At 33.9% G+C, this 17,376-nt stretch overlaps 1 protein-coding gene across 1 annotated transcript; it reads left to right on the top strand.

Annotated features, from left to right (window-relative positions):
* The first annotated feature begins 4,944 nt into the window (after nucleotides 1–4,944).
* LOC100248292 (pleiotropic drug resistance protein 2) lies at nucleotides 4,945–12,587 on the top strand. The gene is made up of 20 exons (XM_002267155.5): nucleotides 4,945–5,482; nucleotides 5,659–5,779; nucleotides 6,023–6,111; nucleotides 6,205–6,289; nucleotides 6,501–6,791; nucleotides 6,881–6,971; nucleotides 7,074–7,974; nucleotides 8,086–8,246; nucleotides 8,354–8,457; nucleotides 8,635–8,791; nucleotides 8,878–8,958; nucleotides 9,133–9,281; nucleotides 9,544–9,873; nucleotides 9,965–10,255; nucleotides 10,369–10,452; nucleotides 10,875–11,008; nucleotides 11,145–11,372; nucleotides 11,477–11,648; nucleotides 11,734–11,988; nucleotides 12,101–12,587. Exons 1-20 carry the CDS (start codon nucleotides 5,115–5,117, stop codon nucleotides 12,368–12,370), a joined length of 4,362 nt encoding a protein of 1,453 aa, XP_002267191.2. The 5' UTR covers nucleotides 4,945–5,114; the 3' UTR covers nucleotides 12,371–12,587.
* Nucleotides 12,588–17,376: the final 4,789 nt, after the last annotated feature.

Below are 17,376 nucleotides of genomic sequence, written 5' to 3'. Positions count from 1 at the left end.
TCTCTTAAAATATTATTAAGAAAACATGAAAACATTTTGTTTTCTTTAAAATTAATGTTTTGAAATTGTCTCTCAAGAAATGATTTCTCCCCCATAGATTTTTTTTCCCCTTTTAAAGAATCATCTCTTTGAGAGATGATTTTAGCCTATAATTTTTTTTAAAAGAATTTTAAAAAAATGTATTTTCTAGAGATAATTTTTACCTATAATTTTTTTTTTAAAAGAAATTATTTCTTTAAGAAATGATTTTTTGCTTCAAATCTAAAGTCTCTTTCCTAGTTGGGAAAAACTATGGTAAATTTGGAAACATTATTTCCCTTAACATAGTTTACGAATTATTTTTTAAAACTACGGTGCACTTATGAAAAATCTTGAGAAAGTTGAAGAAACCCATTCTTATACCCAAGACACCCATTCTTATATTTGTAACCCTAACAATTCCTCGTACTTTTTCTTTTCTATAAATTTAGTTCCTATGAGGGAGTGGAGACTTACCATCAATGAAACACCTAAGCCATTAGATATATAGAGAGGTCCCAAGGAGTTTGGAGGCACCTTTCCTTTCAAAATTAAAATAATTTTGAAAAAATTGGCTTTGTTTAGAAGTGGGTTGAGTAGACTAAATGGTGCATCCCTATAGTTAGGTTCTTGGTGCTAGTGAATAGTACTCCCACAAACTTCTTTTAGAACTGCAAGGGCTTTAGCAAGAGGGTCCTTTGCCTCTTAACTTATTTTGTAGTAGCAATGGATACACTCGGTTGTATTTAAAAAAGAATAGAGGAAGATGGTCCTAATTCATGTTTTAAGGTGCAAGGGAGGGGTGACGAGGAGTAGAGGTGTTTCACCTCTTGTTTGTAGATGAGATTTTTTTTTTTTTTTTTTTTTTTTTTTGCCTATGAGGAGTTGATTTACTTGAGAGGTGGTAGCTTTGTTAGGTTATAGGGTGGGGTAATAATAATAATAATAATAAAGATAATAATAATCATAATAATAATAATAAAGATTTAACAAATGATATAAAAAACCTAACATATCTTAAATATTTAAATGAATACGAAGTAGCTATACAAAAAGTTTTGAAATTTTTGGGTTTTTAAAGCAATCAGTTGGTTTTGAAAATGTTGGGCTAAAGTTGACTAATAATTATAATGATGATGCTGATGATGATAATGATGATGCTGATGATGATGATAATAATAATAATAATAATAATCATCATCATCTAAATATTACATCATGTATACTAACACAATCAATATTAATACAAATAAATACTATAAGTATTATGGCACTAACATTATATTTTAATAATAATAATAATAATAATAATAATCATAATAATCATGATCATCATCTAAATATTACATGTATACTAACATAATCAATATTAATACAAATAAATACTATGAGTATTATGACGCTAACATTATATTTTAATATAATATATTAAAGTTTCAGAGTTTATAGATAATAATTTTAAAGATAATATATACGTTTACTTAGCAATAATTAAAATAGGAAGAAGAGAGATAGTAAATAATAAAGAACAAATAATGATGCTACAACCAATAAGAAGAAGACGACTTTGAAGATTTATTATAGGTATTAGGCGTCAGTAAGTTGGTAACTAGTTGTTGAGGTTTTTGTGGATCATACTCGTCAACTTATATAAAGCAATGCAGATGTTACTAAAATAAAAAAATTGTTACAAAGAATGAAATGTACTATGTGTATTTCATTAATATCAATTTATTTTCATGAGTTAGTTAAATATATTTATATGATAAATGGACACGATAAAACAAAAAACTATTGTTCTTTTGTGTTTTTGATATGAAAAGGCCTATACGTCCATACCTACAATAACACATGGGTCTTTTGTCCATCTTACTTTTATACTTATAAATTGAATTTATAAGCAATATTTAATCATTATCAATTACAACATACATCACATAACATTAATGACAACTATTAAATCATGTGTTGTAGGACCCAACTCAACACAATTAAGGAATGAGATGTTGGTTTACCAACCTTCTCATAGCCATACAACCTCTATACAACTTCTACAGGTTTGAAACCATCAACTTTTGGCCACTTATTTGATTTATATAAACACAATCCTTCGTTCGAAATGTCTAAAATCTTATAAAGTTCAACCACATCAAACTTTATTTCTACACCATTAACGTTTATGGTAATGGGTCCTTCATCTTCGAGAGTCATATTGTAGTAGAAGCATTTGATAACCCTAGGATAAACAAGCTCTTTCATGGACACAATAGGTAGCCATCCCATTCTCAAAAAAAGGCTATCAAATCATAAATAACCTAGCTTTGCAAAATTAATGTTCTTACTTGGGATCACTGTTCTATTAGTGAAATAAAAATTACATCTTTGTGCCAACTCTAAGGTTGTGAACATATCTTTATCAAAGGTGGCCTTTTTATGGGCCTCAACATTTTCCTTCACAATCGACCTCTTCCCTTTGTCGATGTTGGTTGTTGTTGTTGTCGAAGCTCTTTTGGGTGTCATGGATTGGGGTTTCGGCTATAGGGTTTTCATTCTAGGAATGGGGTGTCGGGATGTTGAAGGGAAGGGAAGAGAGAAGGGTTGAGGGTTTTACGTGGGTGCCCCAAATCGATCAACCATGGATCTTAATCATTTAATTGCAATGTTTGTTTTAATTGAAATGCATATAGTTTCAAATTATAATAAATAATTAATAAAATATGTGTTAAATGGGCAAATTTAATTTATTTAAATGTCCCCATACTTATAATTGCAATTATTGGAAATGGTGAATTGAAATTTTTTTATATGAATTTACACATAGATTTACATTTAAATTGGAATACTTAGGCATAGGTTGTAAATAGGAAATTTTAAATAATTTTATTTTTCTCAAAATTTCAATTGGAATGATGGGCAATGGTAGATTGATTATTTTATACAATTTCCCATATAGTATTAGATTTAAATTGGAATACTTAGGCATAGGTTGTAAATGGGAAATTTAAAATAATTTCAATTTTCCTATATTTTTAATTGGAATTTTGGGAAATGGTAGATTTATTATTTAATGCAAATTTGCATATAGTTTCATATTTATATTGGATTACTTAGGCATAGTTGTAAATAGGAAATTTAATAAATTGATTGATTTATATATGAATTTGGATATACTATGACTTCTTTATTTATTTAATTAGGCAATATTATTAATTAATTCAATATTATAATTTACCTATAGCTCCAACTTAGGATATTATTAAGGTCAATTGATTGATTTTTATAAGAATTTGGATATTGTATGAGTTCTTAATTTAATTATTTAAGCAATACTTTGAAATGAGATATTTCAATATTATAAATTGGAACCCTGTATTTCCAATGCATGAAATTCATAAGGTTATTATTTATTTATTTATTTATTTTACCACTTACCATTTGGACGACTCAAATTAAAAAATCTCTCATCCAATGGCTGAAATTGCACGGAGGCATGATACCTTCAGTGACACCGTAGAATTTTTATTGTGTAGAGAATAAAAATACTATTTTTAACTCTTAAAACTTGGAAGAGTTGGGTCTTGGTCATGTGTCAATGATATGACCATAATTATAAAAAAAGAAAAAACCTTATTTTCAAACTTTGAATTATTAAGCTTGATTGTCGGCAATGAAATTCTTCTTCTCTACCAATTTCATATTTCAATACTTTTTTATTGATAAAATCAGTTATATTTGAATACTATTCCCTAAATTATGAACATTAATGTGAATTCACGTCTACTACTTTTCTTAATATATTAAACCATTTATTTATGGATCTTCTTGAATTATTAAAATATTTTCATTTTTTTAAATGGAAAATTCATATAATATTTTTAAAAACTATTGGTGCAAAAGGTAACTTAGGAGATATTTGATAAAATTTATTATTTAATTTAAGTTGACTTTAAGTTGTTGATTTAAAACTTATTATTTAATTATTACTTTAAGTATTAAGGTTATTTAATAAAATTAACTTAAAACTAATTCTAAATTATCAAATTAATATATTTATCCTTATAAATTATAATTAGGGTAAAAGAGTTTAAGTAAGAGTGGGTATTGTGGAGTAATAAAAGAGATTCTGGAGATAACGAAGGAAAAAATGTAAAATAAATATGTAAACTTAAGAATAAGTTAATTGTTTTTACTGTTACTTAAAATTATTTGTGACTTTAAATCATACCATTAAATCATTTTACTAAACATACTTAATGACTTAAATTAAGTTATTAAGTTATTAAATTGGTTTACCAAATACCTATTTAGTCTATGAAAGTTTTTTTTTTTTTTTAAATATTTCAATTTTATTTCATTAAATTACAAATATTTATATGACGATGTGGACATAGATATTTGACGAATCAATTAAATTTTGAATGATCCTTTTGTGTTTTAGCTTCTCATATTATAAGATCTTAAGCTATAGGTTTTGAAAGTTGTTCGGTTCAACCAAATTGACTTTAGAAGCTTCCAAGTCTAACTGACTTTCTAATATTGGTTTTAAAATTTTTGGAAAACATTTATAAATAATATTTAATAATGTGTTTTATTATTATTATTTTTATTATTTTGAAAATATTGACTCCTAAATATGTCCAAAAATACGTTAGATGTTGTTTTAAGGACCAATCAACTCACCCTCCCATTTCTTCATCCCATCTATTAATAACGACTAAGCAAAGGGAAAAATGTGTGGTGTTTCACACGGTCGAACCGGTCAGCAATATGAACACAAGATTAACCATTGATTCCCGCATCCGTCGGTATCCAACTCCCCCAAACAGACCCCACGTTTACCCCATCTAGAATGCGATACAGTTGACTTATCGACGTCCATGGAGAAAAGTACACAAACGACGCATGCTCGTCACCTTCATGTATGATATCTCTCTCTGTGTAAAGTCTTCACTACTGAAAGCTACTTCAGCTTCATCTCCGCGCTGGTTTTCAGAGCGAAACGCTGCGTTTTGAATCTACACCTGTAAATTCTAGTTCTATTCCTTCACTCCACTTCTCGACCCAAAAGCAGAGTTTTTCACTGACGGTTACAAGCAATGGCGGCAGCACTGGCCGGGGACGACCTGTCGCGGTCGGGGAGCAGCGCTAGCAGTAGCCGGAGCTGGCGGTCAGCGAGTATAAGGGAGGTGTGGAATGCGCCGGATGTGTTTCAGAGGAGCAGTCGGCAGGTGGCAGACGACGAGGAGGAGCTCAAATGGGCCGCCATCGAGAGGTTACCGACCTACGATAGGATGAGGAAGGGGATGCTGAAGCAGGTGATGAGCGATGGAAGAATTGTTCAGAATGAAGTTGATGTTAGTCATCTTGGAGCCCAAGATAAGAGGCAGTTGATGGAGAGTATCTTGAAAGTTGTTGAGGATGATAACGAGAGGTTTCTCACGAGTCTCAGGGACAGAATCGATAGGTCTGCTTCTTCTTTCTTCTTTTCTCCGTTTTCGAATGCTTCTTTGGCTATTGAGGAAAAACACGGAGGAAAAAGCTTTCAATCCAATGACAAACATTTTGTTTTCCAAAAAGTTTGTTTAATGATTTATTTGAGCGTTTGGAGGCTTCGTTGACTGCTGAATTTTATGGAAACAGGGTAGGGATTGAGATTCCTAAGATAGAAGTGAGATTCCAGAATTTGTCAATTGAAGGAGATGGATATGTTGGGACTAGAGCTCTTCCAACTCTGCTCAATTCCACTTTGAATGCCGTTGAGGTATTTTCTTTCTTTTGTTTCTTCATTTGTTTTCCTTTCCTGTTGATTAGAGTTGAGATTTTCTTCCTAGTAGAAAATAAGGTATTAATTTTCTTTTCACACGAGTAAAAGCAGTGGAAATTAGTGCTTGTCATCCCTAATTTCATGATATTAGGAGAAATATTTTCTTACCACTGCTTTTTTTTTTTCCTATGTCAAAGTAATATCTGAAAATTATTTTCTCCTTCAAATCATTGAGAATAGGGAGTAATGGGAATGATTGGACTTTCTCCATCGAAAAAAAGGGTTGTCAAGATACTCCAAGAGGTAAGTGGAATTATACGGCCATCAAGGTGAGTTCATGTTTCAGAAATACTAGTCTGGTGTTCAATTTTTGTCTCCGAACTTACTTCATGTGATTCATCTATTGATTTGTTGTTCTTCAGGATGACTCTGCTTCTTGGGCCTCCTGCCTCTGGAAAAACAACTTTTCTAAAAGCACTTTCAGGGGAACCAGATGATGATTTAAGGGTTTGTCCATTCTCTCTCCCCTTAATTCTTTTTGTGTTTGATATGTCACCTCACCCTGTGTGCGGTTGCTGACGAAATGGGGGAAAAATGAAATAAAACTTGAATCATTTTGGTCTTTGGAAAATGAGAAACTCACTTGAGGTAGGCCAAGTGAAGAATCAAATGGATTATGGCTTTCATTTCTGCATACTAATAATTATTTTATGGACAGATGACTGGGAAAATCACCTACTGTGGTCATGAATTCAGCGAATTTGTCCCTCAGAGAACATGTGCTTATATAAGCCAGCATGATCTTCACTATGGGGAGATGACAGTCCGCGAGACATTGAATTTCTCAGGACGTTGCTTGGGAGTTGGAACCAGGTATGAAATGCTAGTGGAGTTGTCAAGACGGGAGAAAGAAGCAGCTATAAAACCAGATCCTGAGATTGATGCATTCATGAAGGCCACAGCCATGGCTGGCCAAGAAACCAGTTTGATCACAGATTATGTTCTCAAGGTTTGTTACCCTCTATTTTGAGCTTGCATCTTTATTCACTCATTTAACAAGCCGCCTGACAAGTCGAGCATCTTCTGATTGTCCACCAGATACTTGGGCTGGAGATTTGTGCTGATATTATGGTGGGAGATGAGATGAGAAGGGGCATTTCTGGTGGACAAAAGAAGCGTGTTACTACTGGTATGTATGGTTATGTTAGAGAATTTTTGTGGAGGAATGTTTAATACTCGATTCTGATAACCACTCCAATTTTCAAACTGGAATGAATTATATCAAATGCAGGTGAAATGTTAGTTGGACCAGCAAAAACATTTTTCATGGACGAAATATCAACAGGGCTGGACAGTTCCACAACCTTTCAGATTGTCAAATTCATGAAGCAGATGGTCCATATTATGGACATAACCATGGTCATCTCTCTCTTGCAACCTCCACCTGAAACATATGATCTTTTTGATGACATTATTCTTCTTTCAGAAGGTAAGATTGTATACCAAGGCCCACGTGAGAATGTTCTTGAATTCTTTGAGCATATGGGATTTAGATGCCCAGAAAGGAAAGGGGTTGCGGACTTTCTGCAAGAAGTAACTTCCAAGAAGGATCAAGAACAATACTGGTTTAGAAAGAACCAACCTTACAGGCATATCTCAGTACCTGAGTTTGCACGTAGCTTCAACTCTTTCCATGTTGGCCAACGGATTTCGGAAGATATTAGGGTTCCTTATGACAAATCTAAAGCCCATCCTGCGGCTCTGGTGAAGGAAAAGTATGGTATATCCAACTGGGAACTCTTCAGAGCATGCTTTTCAAGGGAATGGCTGCTGATGAAGCGGAGTTCTTTTGTATACATATTCAAGGCTACCCAGTTATTAATCATGGGAACAATAGCCATGACTGTGTTCTTGAGAACAGAAATGAAATATGGTCAATTAGAAGATGCAACAAAATTTTGGGGAGCACTGTTTTTCAGTCTCATTAATGTGATGTTTAATGGGGTGCAAGAGCTTGCAATGACAGTATTCAGGCTTCCTGTGTTCTTTAAACAGAGGGATTTCTTGTTCTACCCTGCATGGGCTTTTGCCATGCCAATTTGGGTCCTGCGAATTCCTGTCTCCCTTATAGAATCTGGGGTTTGGATTGGTCTTACATATTACACCATTGGATTTGCTCCTGCTGCCAGTAGGTAAGTGTGAACTTGTTACTTGTTTTTCAGTATGTTGGTTTAATGCTCATTGGAATCTCATAGTCTCACAAGTGGGAGTTTCACTTATTGACATATCTCCAACATTTTTAGGTTCTTCAAACAGTTCTTAGCTTTCTTTGGTGTTCATCAAATGGCTCTCTCTCTCTTCCGTTTCATCGCAGCCGTTGGAAGGACACCAGTTGCTGCAAACACACTTGGTAGCTTTACCTTGCTCATTGTTTTTGTGCTTGGAGGTTATGTGGTGGCCAGAGGTGAGAAATTCATTTGCTTTTTATTGTTAAACTTCTTATTGTTCAACTAAGACACTGCATATAGTTATCTTGTACTTAAATATAACCATTTTCTTCTCGGTTTGCAGTTGATATTGAGCCATGGATGATATGGGGCTACTATGCTTCACCCATGATGTATGGACAAAATGCAATTGCCATCAATGAATTTCTTGATGAGAGATGGAACAATGTAAGTACTCCCATCTGTAGAAAGGAAATCTACTCATGAACTGCAGTGAATTTTGACCATTTCTTTTGTGGGTTTTCTGCCATGAACATCCTACATATATAACTACATTGGTCTGTTAATTTCATAGCCAGAGCCATCATATAAGCTTAACAATACCTTCATATTTCTTTTGCACAGCCTGTCACCAATTCCACTGATTCAGTTGGAGTAACACTTCTCAAGGAAAAAGGCCTATTTTCAGAGGAACATTGGTATTGGATTTGTGTTGGAGTGCTTTTCGCATTTTCTCTCCTTTTCAACGTTCTTTTCATTGCAGCGCTATCGTTTTTCAATTGTAAGTCAATACCTTTCATTTATTAATTGGTTTATTTTATGGGATTGAGATTCATGTGTTGATTCTTTTCCCAAATTCAATTCCAGCTCCTGGTGATACTAAATCTCTACTTCTGGAGGACAACTCTGATGACAACGGTAGGAGGCAATTGACATCCAATAATGAAGGTTGGTTGTCCTACTCCTGTCCCTTGTAGACCTCAACTTGGTAGCTTTCCCTATTTTCTTGCTTCACTCTGTATGATACATTTGCCAAAGTGCACATTTGACTTAAAAGTAATCAAATAAACATCATCTTTTAAGACCAATATTGCTCGTCTAATGTTGCATCCCCAATTACAGGTATTGATATGTCTGTGAGAAATGCTCAAGCGGGTTCCAGCTCAGCTATTGGTGCCGCAAACAATGAATCTAGAAAAGGAATGGTTCTGCCCTTCCAGCCCCTTCCGCTTGCATTCAACCATGTGAATTACTATGTGGATATGCCTGCTGTAAGTTGTGTTTTCCATCACTTTATATCTAAAATACCGATGTGACAACATCTCATCTCTTCTTTATTTTATGGGAAAGTTTGAAGAACAAGAGATGAAATGCTAATTAAACTTGTATGCTGTTGTTATTTTGGTTGAATAATTAAGCCATATGTTTCAGTTTTGAGAGCTTGCTACAGATGCTTTTAAAGTTTTATGAAATCAATGTAGATATCTGATGTTATACGATAACTTCTATTGACGAATTTCGGTTCCTTATCAGGAAATGAAGAGCCAAGGTGAAGAGGACAGGCTGCAACTGCTACGTGATGTTAGTGGAGCTTTCAGGCCTGGGATTCTAACAGCACTAGTTGGTGTGAGTGGTGCTGGGAAGACCACTTTGATGGACGTGTTAGCCGGAAGGAAGACTGGTGGGTACATTGAAGGAAGCATAAGCATTTCTGGTTACCCAAAGAACCAAGCCACATTTGCTCGGGTCAGTGGTTACTGTGAACAGAATGACATCCACTCGCCATATGTGACAGTTTATGAATCTCTCTTGTACTCTGCCTGGCTCCGTCTTGCTTCGGATGTAAAGGATTCAACACGAAAGGTATGCTACTTATTCACTGGAATTACACCATATGTTTTAAAGATTTTGCTGATGGGCAGTGTAGTGAACATGATTTTCTTTCTTCTTGTAGATGTTTGTTGAAGAAGTTATGGATTTGGTCGAGCTCCATCCATTGAGGCATGCTCTAGTTGGACTTCCGGGAGTAGATGGTCTTTCAACAGAACAGAGGAAGAGGCTCACCATAGCTGTAGAGTTGGTTGCTAATCCCTCCATCATATTTATGGATGAGCCCACATCAGGCCTTGATGCTAGAGCTGCTGCAATCGTGATGCGTACTGTAAGGAATACAGTGGATACCGGGCGAACTGTTGTATGTACAATTCACCAACCGAGCATTGATATTTTTGAAGCATTTGATGAGGTATGTTTCAATTTTATAGTGGTTTCTTCTTATAACCTTGCTGCATTTCTTCCTATAATCATGATTGTTCCATATCCTGTATTGCACCATCATATCATTTTTTATTTTCACAGCTTCTGTTGATGAAGAGAGGAGGACAAGTGATTTACGCCGGACCTCTTGGTCGCCAGTCTCACATGCTTGTTGAATATTTTGAGGTTCGTTTCCCTTTTTCTTTATGTGGTTTATTCCAACCCAATCCCGCTACAACCATGCCTCATTTCTAAATTCTGACGTAGGTAAATCCAATTTTCTAGTCCCAAATGGTTCTCGCTTCAGAAAATGGGAAAAAAAAATAATGGAATAGAAGAAGAGCACTCTTTCTGTGTCTAAGTTTCTGATGGTTAATTTCCATACAACTGAAATTTTTTGATAGTTTGCATGAAGTTTCTTATCTGTTCTAACATCTATTCTCTTCTATTTTCACTACAAAAAATCCTGAAATTTTGGCTTTGATTGAAAACATATAAACCAGCAAGTATTTTGCCTAAGTTACGAAAATTTTCAAAGCGAAGAACATGATCTGTAGAGTCTAAATATCAGGTATCTAACTTAAACTAATTCCTGAAACCTTTTGCAGTCTGTTCCAGGGGTTACCAAGATCAAAGAGGGTTACAATCCAGCTACCTGGATGCTAGAGGTCAGCACTTCGGCAGTTGAGGCCCAACTTGACATTGATTTTGCAGAAGTTTTTGCCAACTCTGCTCTTTATCGGTCAGTAATAAACAAAATTGAGACCTTCCGTCCTTATTTTTGGCTATCAATCTCTCTTCCACCCCCCTTTGTGTGTGAGCATGTGGATGTCTCTATACTGATTGTTCCGTCAATTTTCCTTTTTCATCTTTTTCAGGAGAAATCAGGATCTTATTAATGAACTAAGCACTCCAGCACCAGGGTCAAAAGATCTTTACTTCCCCACACAATACTCCCAATCCTTTGTAACTCAATGCAAGGCTTGTTTCTGGAAGCAGCGCTACTCTTACTGGAGGAACTCTGAGTATAATGCTATCCGCTTCTTCATGACGATTGTCATTGGTGTTTTATTCGGTGTCATCTTCTGGAGCAAAGGAGATCAGATGTAAGCCTAGAATTAATTAATTTTGAACTACATTCCTTTTTGCTTTCTACTAATTTACTTCCTTGGATGTGGTTAATGAAGTTTACGAACTATTTCCTCAACAGACACAAACAACAAGAACTGATCAATCTACTGGGAGCTACCTATGCTGCTATTCTTTTCCTCGGAGCTTCAAATGCTACTGCAGTGCAACCTGTTGTGGCAGTTGAGAGGACAGTATTCTACCGTGAAAGAGCAGCAGGAATGTACTCAGAGTTGCCTTATGCATTTGCTCAGGTGGGAGACAAAATAGTTCAGTTGCAGTATATTTATGTATGAAGGTCTCTGCATCCATGATTTATATGCATCCTTTCTTGTGCAGGTGGCCATAGAGACAATTTATGTTGCAATTCAAACCTTGGTTTATGTTCTTCTTCTTTACTCCATGATTGGGTTCCAATGGAAAGTGGACAAGTTCTTCTATTTCTACTACTTCATTTTCATGTGCTTTACCTACTTCTCACTGTACGGGATGATGGTTGTTGCTCTCACTCCCGGCCATCAAATTGCTGCTATTGTTAGTTCCTTCTTCTTTAATTTCTGGAACTTGTTCTCTGGTTTCCTCATCCCCAGGCCGGTATGTGTCCTCTCTAACTCATGACATTAATGATGATGTAGTTATAGTTAGTAGGGGCTATTTTAGTCACCATAAATGTATCTTTAACCTTGAAAGCATTTCATGTTTGCAGCTAATCCCAATATGGTGGAGATGGTACTACTGGGCTTCCCCAGTTGCTTGGACAATCTACGGCATTTTTGCATCTCAAGTGGGTGACATTACAACTGATCTTGAAATAACTGGAAGCAGTCCAATGCCAGTGAATGAATTCATCAAGGAAAATTTGGGTTTTGATCACGACTTCCTTGTACCTGTAGTCTTTGCTCATGTGGGTTGGGTCTTCCTCTTCTTCTTCGTGTTTGCCTATGGCATCAAGTTCCTTAACTTCCAGAGGAGATAGAGAAACTTCAACCCTTTGGTTAGGACACAGAGTGTAGAATATTATAGCTAATAGAGAGAACATAAAAGTGTTTCCTCTTCTTTTCCCCGTCATTTTTCTTTGTAATAAGTTTGCTTGACTTTGGTTATCAATATGTAATTATTCTTGCTTGTCGATTTACCATAAATGCTTCTGTTTGTACTTTTGTATGATCAATTACAAAAGAATGTTTTATTAAGACACTGTTTCTTGCCGAGAACCTCCTTGCTTCAAAAAAGTAATGGAAGGACATCTGAAGAGGTTTTCCGATTACTTAATTTATAATTTTCTCAGCCATATTGCCTATGTTTAATTTCTTTTTCATGCCCGGATCCCTTTTTGTGATGGGACTATGTCAATTCTATATAGGACAGGGTCTTGATCCAATAATGATTTATTTCTCTTATACTGCCTGTAGACCCTCAATTTTATCTTTCGAGCACATAAGAAGTAAGGTATATTCTTGTCCTTATCTTGTGCCATATTAAGTGTTTTTTCAATATTCCATTGTAGTTCCTAATGACTCATCGCTACTCATGTGGTTTAATTCTTTTAGTCACTATTAGAGACTTTGATTAAGAGATTTATCTAGTCCCCATTGTATCCCTTGACAACTCGAGTTAGATTTATGATTTTCCTTCTTTCTTTTCATAATAGCTAATTTAGGAACTCCTTGACCCCATATTAGGCACTTATGTTCGTCTAGGCCCATTTAGGAACACCTTGACTCATCTTAGGCACACCATGCCCACCTAGGCCCACTTAGACACATCTAGGCCCACTTACGAACACTTAAGCCCGTTTAGTTTTACGTGACCCGTTTAGGTCATCTTTAGGCATGTCTTCCATGACTTGTTTTGTATGGTTGCATGACTTTTTTTTTTAATTATTTATTATTTATATTTTATCTATCATTTTTTTTCTTTATTTTATTTTCCGTTATTTTATCATTTTTTATAGTACTTTTTTTATCTTACTCATGTATTTAATTTAATAATTAGGTAAAATGCTCCTATTTAGTCTAAACAATTTCATAAAATGCTTTTCTTTAATTTAATACTTTTAGAGAAAAAAACACTTTATTTTAATTTAATAATTTTGAAAAATACTTTTATTTAAACTAATACCTTGGAAAAATGTTTTTTATTTTAATACTTTTGAAAAATGATTTTATTTGATAATTGTTGAAAAATGCTTTTATTTAAACTAATACTTTTGAAGAATGTTTTTTTATTTTAATACTTTTGAAAAATGCTTTTATTTAATTTAACAATTTCATTAAATGTTTTTCTTTAATTTAATATTCTTGTGAAATGATTTTATTTAGTCTAATAATTTTGTAAATTATACACATAGGCATATAGATTCTTTTTTATCTACTAAGTTCATTTATTTTGATTAAAAAAAAACAAAAAAAGGAAAAAAAATTCAAATGCTATTTTTACCCCGAAAAAAAATGGGTATTTTGTCAAAAATTGGTATTTTTTAAGCTCAAAAACTGCAAAATTATTATTATTTGTTCTATTTGCCATTCTTGATAGATTCATTTCATATTAATAATCTGTGTGTTTTCACATATTGTGTGGTATATATAGAAATTAAAAGAAAGCTTATAGCTTTACTCCATCGTTTTTGGAAGAATCAAAGTATCCAAGGCAGGAGTTGGCAGCTAATAGCAAGCAGAGGAATTTTGAAGCCCAAGTGGACAGACCCACTTGTACAAAGAAGAGTGTTGAGAAAAGTAAACAAAAAGGTGGATGGAGAAACAGCTCATCTCACCCTTCACTTTCTCACAAACTGACAACAGAAGGATTTGAAAGTAGGCCATGTCATTCCTATTTTCTAATTCTGCAAGCAAAAGAAACCTGCAAGTGATTGCCTTGAACAAGTAATCAGATTCTGAGAACTTGAAACTAGAAAGTAAATCAAAATAAAATAAAAACAAAAGTGTTGAACCAGACCCAGTTTTGTGTTTTGGCTTTTTAGGAAAGATAGAGAGGACCAGTCATTGAACCGAAAAAAGTTATCAGTTCACGGTTCATTGATTGGATCGTTGATCGAATTACGGTCGAACCAGTGATGTCATAATATATAATTTATATTTTATTAAAATTAATATAATTTTAAGAAATTTATATAATATTAAAATTATAACATTTTATTTTTTTGTATTTGATATGTCTATTAAATGATAAATATAAATATAAATATATTAATATATCAAATTTTATTAAATAAAATATATATAATACTTACATATGGGAAGAAAATTAAAACATTTAAGTTTATCTATATATCTATGCATTTTATTATTTTAAAATTTTAAAAAATTATATTAATTAATTTATATTTTCATATTTATTGTTAATAATTATTATAAAAATAAACATGAATACAAATATTTATATTTGTTTAAATATTTTATATTATAAAAATTTGCAAAACAGCATTAATATAAAACATTGTTACTTATATATATATATATATATATATATATATATATATATATATATATATATATATATATATATAAATAACATCAAAGGATTCGTTCAGCATAATGGTTGGCATCATTCTTTTGTAAACCTTTGATCCAAGTTCAAATCCTCACAAAGCAATTATTATTCTTTATAACCAAATCCCTTGGAAACTCACAAATACAATGAGTTCCATAAATAGCCCACACGCTGATGGAACAAGCGAGCTGTTGTGGGCTGGCTGGCTGGTGGGTGGGCTGCTTGTGGGCTTGGCTGGCTGGTGGTGGGTAGGCTGCTGTAGGTCCAATGCAGCAGACAAATCCCACATGTGGGTTTGTTGACAAAGCCCCTTACGGTTCATTTTGACTTCCAATACCACCTTTCAACCTTCCATATTGGTGTATTAATGGAAGGAATCTTTTTATTGTTATTATGGTTTGTGTATGGATTTGCTCTAGTGCAGCATCATCTATGGCTTACATGGTTTTGCTTGGATATATGCATGAGTTTGGGTTCATCTTTATTATATGATGTCTCAAGATCACATTCTTGTGTCTGCTATAAACCCATTCTCTAGTTTCTTCACTTATTTTTGCTAAACCCATTGGAGAGATGATGAAATGCGACTTGTTTGAATATCTTTTATTAGTTTACTTCTTCTTTTTTCCTCTTGGGTTTTGTTTCCTTTTGCATCCGTTCACGAGTGTTCCTAATAAAGTTTATTACTCCTATTAGTATGTTCCCCGTCTTAAAGCCTGTAGCCTGCTACAGATCCTAAGCCCCACATGGATTAGTCAAACTCACATTTTGATAACAATCAGCATGGGAATACCCAGCCCTATAGAAGATATTGAGAGAGTTTCTAGCACTAGGAATTTGGATTATGTGCGGAGGACGGAAATAAATTTTTGAATCTATGATGAAGTTGCATACTGAGGCTACTGATGGGTCTTCCACTGAAAGTTAAGAGTGTGTTCGGATGAAGAATTTTGAGCGAAAATTCGATGAGATTTGGAGATGGAGAACCTCTTGCATGATGTTGGTGGAGATACTTTGGATCTGAAAATAGAGAAATGAATTTTTGGAGAGTTGCAATCGTGTGTTTGCATGGTTAAATTTGACGGGGGAATTAGATGATTCAGTCGTGTTGATTTAGTGGAGACCATGTTGTGTTGGTGTTTGAGTGGAGATCCGAGAAGCTATAGATGTAAGTGGCTTCGATGTTTATTGATTCTTAAAGAAAAATGAAATGATAGTATGAATGTTGTGCAATCAAATATTTACAAATTTTAATGGAGATTCATAAGACAATGACATGGTGAAGAGGAATATTTCTCTAGAAGGAGCGCATGAGAGTGGGCTGTTGAAGAGGATTCACACGAGACTTATCGGAAAAAATCAGAATTTGCAAAGTGGAGAGCATCAGGACGTGGAGAACACCTGAACTGATTGTAGACACGATGGGGATTGGTGTAAGTACCAGATTTTTCTAGAATGGAGGCTGTTTGGTGCACGGTTTGTGGAAAAAAGGTGGCAGAATGTTCTAAAGAGTCACATGGATTTAGTACATGGTTTTGGCTTGGAGAGAAAATGATGAGAAGGTTTTAGAGAGGTGGCTGTTAATGGACAGATTTGAATTTTGGAGGGAATATTGAAAGAATGATCAAAATTTTTAGAGGGAAGTCTTTAGAACTTTGGGGAGGCAAGCTGATTGTGTACAATTGTTAATAATGGAAAGGTAAGTTGATAGTGCACAACTATGAGGAGAAAAACAACAAGTATATGATCACACCATCATATTTTGAGACCACCAGATTGCTAGCACAAGCATCAGATTGCTGAATTTTGAGAATTTGCATAAGCTTGTGAAGAACAACACCACCAGCTAAATTTTGGAGAACATACACTAGTCGAACTGATGAAGAAGGCATGCATAGCTGCATAGAGAAAGAGACCACCAGGTTGCCACTATGAACACACACATCAGCCACACTTTCACTCTCATCACACACAATTCAACATGCTTCACTTACAGCTTTCAGCACACACCACTTTGTTTCCTTAGGAATTTTCTTCTTTTGGTTGTGTGATTTTATGTGATTATTTGCATTTGTTAGTGATTTTAAAATGCTTATCAATCTACCTTTCTAAAAATTAATTCTCAAAATTTTCAAATTCATCTCAGACATTGTTAGGTTACGAGAATTCAATTTTCCAAAATTCATGCAACCACTTTCATTCGATATGCATGTTTGAAAAAGTTTTAAAATGAATTTTGGTTTTGAATATACAGGAATTAAATTTCATAGCTCCAATAAATGGATCTTTATGGATAAATTCATGGAAATTAAAATGGGATTTAATAGATCTTTACATATAAAGTTTTCTTTTTTTTTTTTCAAAAACATAGTTATTCATTGAAATTTTGGATAGTTCAATGTATTTCTGCATTTTCAAATTGGAATCTGACAACTGAGAAACCCTTTAAATTTTTTATAACTATTCTATGAC

Source organism: Vitis vinifera, chromosome 6, assembly GCF_030704535.1.
Source record: "Vitis vinifera cultivar Pinot Noir 40024 chromosome 6, ASM3070453v1".
In the NCBI taxonomy this organism is placed as follows: domain Eukaryota; kingdom Viridiplantae; phylum Streptophyta; class Magnoliopsida; order Vitales; family Vitaceae; genus Vitis; species Vitis vinifera.
Note: the sequence above shows the minus strand (reverse complement) of the source record. Positions and strands in the feature narration are given on the sequence as shown.